Source organism: Rhinopithecus bieti, unplaced genomic scaffold (genome assembly GCF_001698545.2).
Source record: "Rhinopithecus bieti isolate Rb0 unplaced genomic scaffold, ASM169854v2 scaffold_7888, whole genome shotgun sequence".
Lineage (NCBI taxonomy): Eukaryota > Metazoa > Chordata > Mammalia > Primates > Cercopithecidae > Rhinopithecus > Rhinopithecus bieti.
In genome coordinates, this window is record NW_016805944.1 from 1635012 (window position 1) to 1639404 (window position 4393).

At 52.6% G+C, this 4393-nt stretch overlaps 1 protein-coding gene across 1 annotated transcript in view; it reads left to right on the forward strand.

The window, feature by feature from the left end:
• Positions 1-4393, forward strand: part of ERCC1 (ERCC excision repair 1, endonuclease non-catalytic subunit) — a 17306-nt gene that overhangs the window by 9152 nt on the left and 3761 nt on the right. The window contains exons 7-9 of the mRNA XM_017874277.1: positions 352-480; positions 2821-2892; positions 3108-3176. Of these exons, the coding sequence (XP_017729766.1) occupies positions 352-480; positions 2821-2892; positions 3108-3176 (270 nt within the window). The remainder of the gene's footprint in view (positions 1-351; positions 481-2820; positions 2893-3107; positions 3177-4393) is intronic.

A 4393-nucleotide genomic window follows, 5' to 3' on the forward strand; every position in this document is an offset into this window, starting at 1 on the left:
TTTTTTGAGACGGAGTTTCACTCTTGTTGCCCAAGCAGCAGTGCAATGGCGTGATCTCAGCTTACTGCAAACTCCACTTCCCTGGTTCAGGCGATTCTCCTGCCTCAGCCTCCTGAGTAGCTGGGACTACAGGCACACGCCACCAAGCCCAGCTACTTTTTTGTATTTTTAGTAGAAATGGGGTTTCACCATGTTGGCCAGGCTGGTCTCGAACTCCTGACCTCAGATGATCTGCCTGCCTCATCATCCCAAAGTGCTGGGATTACAGGCATGAGCCACTGCGCCCGGCCTAGTATTGGTAATTCTTACGACTGACCATAATGAAGCAAATCTACAATCTGATACCTCACTTCCCGCTGCCCTGTATCCTGTTATCCTAGTCCCGAGGAAGCTGGGCGGTACCTGGAGACCTACAAGGCCTATGAGCAGAAACCAGCGGACCTCCTGATGGAGAAGCTAGAGCAGGACTTCGTCTCCCGGGTGAGGCCACCTCACCTTCCATCCCTGCCTGGGCCTCCCCGCAGCTCCTGGGTGGTTGAGCTTCAGTTCCAATCTTAAGGCACTGTGCATTCATCCCTGAGCCTCGTCTTCCCTGCCCCATCCCACCCAAATTGCAGCTAGAGGGATTTTCCTGAGCACAAATCTGCTGCTACCCTCTCCAGCTCAAAATCCTCCCACGGCTCCCTAGTACCCCGAGGGGGAAAGCCCAGGCTTCTGGCCAGGCTCAACAAGGGCCCGTCAGGCTCAGAAGCCCGGTGGCCCCCACTTTCCACTTCACTTCTCCCAGGCCTAGCTCGCTTCTCCAAGCACTTGCCCCTTCTATTCCCTCTGCCCAATTACCTGCCTAATTCCTTTTTTTTTTTTTTTTTTTTGAGATGGAGTCTCACTGTGTTGCCCAGGGTGGAGTGCAATAGCATGATCTCAGCTCACTGCAACCTCCGCCTCCTGGGTTCAAGCGATTCTCCTGCCTGAGCCTCCCGAGTAGCTGGGACTACAAGTGCCCGCAACCATGCCCATCTAATTTTTATATTTTTTAGTGAAGATGGGTTTCACTATGTTGGCCAGGCTGGTCTCAAACTCCTGGCCTCAGGTGATCCACCCTCCTCAGCCTCCCAAAGTGCTGGGATTACAGGCATGAGTCATCGTGCCCAGCCTTACCTGCCTAATCCCATCTTTCATATCTCAGCTTTGATACTACCTCCTCCAGGAAGCCCTCCCTGATCCCTAGGCCAAGTTAAGTGTTCCTGCTGGGTTCCCCCATCCAGCCCTGTCCCTTTGGGCCATCATTGTTTGGAACTGACTTATCTCCTCAACCAGTCTGGGAGCCCCAGAAGGGCAGCTTGGGGGCTCTCTTGGTCCCCACTGTGTCTCTAGCACCACCCAGCCCTCAGTGTTTACTGAATGCATTGTTGCTTCTGGACTCCAGCGATGGAGGGATGGTGAGGGGTCTGCCATATAGGCCTGTCCTGGGGACTGTGGGAAAAGATCACACAGCCAGGGGACCCCATTAGACAGTCAGGGCCTAGTATCAACAGCTCCTGCATCTGAAGCTCTTACTTCTGCCAGAGATATCACCCTGACAACCTGGTTTACAATCACTCTCCCGGGAAGAGGCTCTGAAAACCCCCATCTCAATCATGAAGGAGAAAGGGAGTGCAGTGATTTGCCCGTCAGATGGGGTGGGGGTTTAAACCGAGGCAGCCAACACCCAGGCCACATGGGTCAGCATTCAGGAATCTGTTATCACCCAGTGGAGCTGGAGAGCATTCCCAGGTACATCCCAGTGATGTCCACAGCCACCCTCGACTTTTAGGATCCTCATTTGCCCAAAAATTGAGCCCCTTACCCAGGCTCTTGTTATTGTTTTTTTTTGCTTGTTTGTTTTGAGACAGAGCCTTGCTCTGTTGCCAGGCTGGAGTGCAGTGGCATGATCTCAGCTCACTGCAATGTCCATCTCCTGGGTTCAAGCGATTCTCCTGCCTCAGCCTCCCGAGCAGCTGGGATTAGAGGTGCACCACCACACCTGGCTAATTTTTGTATTTTTAGTAGAGACAGGGTTTCACCATATTGGCCAGGCTGGTCTTGAACTCCTGACTTTGTGATCCACCCGCCTCAGCCTCACAATGTGCTGGGATTACAGGTGTGAGCCACCGTGCCTGGCCGCCTCCCCCCCCCAGCCTTTTTTTTTTTTAAATGAGAGAGTTTTGCTCTGTCACCCACTCTGGAGTGCAGTGGTATAACCTTGGCTCAGTGAAACCTCCACCTGCCAGGTTCAAGCGATTCTCCCAGCTCAGCCTCCCTAGCAGCTGGAATTACAGGCGTGCTCCACCATGCCTGGCTAATTCTTGTTTTTTGTTGTTGTTGTTGTTTGCTTGTTTTTTGAGACAGAGTCTTGTTCTGTCGCCCAGGCTGGAGTGCAGTGGTACAGTCTCCACTCACCACATCCTCTGCATCCCAGGTTCAAGTGATTGTCCTGCCTCAGCCTCCCGAGTGGCTGGGACTACAGGTGTGTTGCCACCACGCCTGGGTAATTTTTTGTATTTTTAGTAGAGATGGGGTTTCACTATGTTGACCAGGCTAGTCTCAAACTCCTGACCTCAGGTGATCCTCCCACCTTGGCCTCCCAAAGTACTGGGATTACTAGGTATGAGCCACCATGCCCAGCCTGAGATGACTTTTTAATCATAGGGGAAAAAACCATTTGAGTGCTTCCTGCATGCCAGGCAGTCTGGGGACACAGCTGTGACCCAGCCCTGCCCTCTAGGCTCAGTCTCCCTGGCCTTTCTTCTCCCCTCACACTCCTGCCTCCTCCTCTTCCAGGTGACTGAATGTCTGACCACCGTGAAGTCAGTCAACAAAACGGACAGTCAGACCCTCCTGGCCACGTTTGGAGTAAGGAAAGGCTCCCTGCCCCTAGGCATTTCTGTCCCCTTGCCTTTTTTAGAAAGCCTTTCACCCATTTCCTTCCATCTCCCTGCCCACCCCTTGGCCCGTCCTGCCTTCCCACAGGCCCTCACCTCCCCCGGGGAATATCTGAGGCCCCTCCTCAGCTGGGACAGGGAGGCTTTTGTGCTCAGCTACCCTGACCCCTTGCTTTCACCTTTCAGTCTCTGGAACAGCTCATCGCTGCATCGAGAGAAGATCTGGCCTTATGCCCAGGCCTGGGCCCTCAGAAGGTAAGAGCTCTGGGAAAGAACCCAAGGAGTTAGGGAAAGGAGGGAGCCCCAAGTAAACACAACCTGAGACCCCAAAGTTTTAAGGTGAAAAAAGAACCAAAGGCTGGACACAGTGGCTACCACCTGTAATCCCAACACTTTGGGAGGCCGAGACAGGAGGACTGCTTGAGGCCAGAAGTTGGAGACCAGCCTGGGCAAGTGGATACCTCGCCTTTATTAAAAAAAAAAAAACTAGCTGGGCATGGTGGTGTGAGCTTGCTACATGCCTGTAGTCTCAGCTACTCAGGAAACTGAGGTGGGAGGATCGCTTGAGCCCAGGAGGTTGAGGCTGCAGTGAGCTATAATCACGTTACTACACTCCAGCCTGGGTGACAGAGCGATCCTGTCTCAAAGCAGAAGCAATCCAATGCAGAAGAATGAAACTAGACACCTACCTCTCGCCATATACAAAAATCAAATCAAAATGGATTAAAGACTTAAATCTAAGACCTCAATGCATGAAATTTCTACAAGAAAACATAGGGAAGCTCTCCAGGACATTGAACTGGGCAGAGATTTCTTGAATAATGCTCCAGAAGCACAGGAAACCAAAGCAAAATGGAGAAATGGGATCACGTCAAGTTAAAAAGCTTCTAAGCCAGGCATGGTGGCTCGCGCCTGTAATCCCAGCCCTTTGGGAGGCTGAGGCAGCTGGATCACCTGAGGTCAGGAGTTTGGGATCAGCCTGGCCAATGTGGAGAAACCCCATCTTTACTAAAAATACAAAAACTTAGCCTGGTGTGGTGGCACATGCCTGTATTCCCAGCTGCTTGGAAGGCTAAGGCAGGACAATCATTTGAACCTGGGAGGTGGAGGTTGCGGTGAGCCGAGATCGCGCCATTGCACTCCAGCTTGGGCAACAAGAGTGAAACTCTGTTTCAAAAAATTAAAAGGCCGGGCGCGGTGGCTCACGCCTGTAATCCCAGCACTTTGGGAGGCCGAGGTGGGCAGATCACGAGATAAGGAGATCGAGACCACGCTAACACAGTGAAACCCCGTCTCTACTAAAAATACAAAAATTAGCCAGGCGTGGTGGCGGGTGCCTGTAGTCCCAGCTACTCGCGAGGCTGAGGCAGGAGAAGTGCATGAACCTGGGAGGCGGAGCTTGCAGTGAGCTGAGATCGCGCCACTGCACTCCAGCCTGCGCAACAGAGGGAGACTCCGTCTCAAAAAAAAAA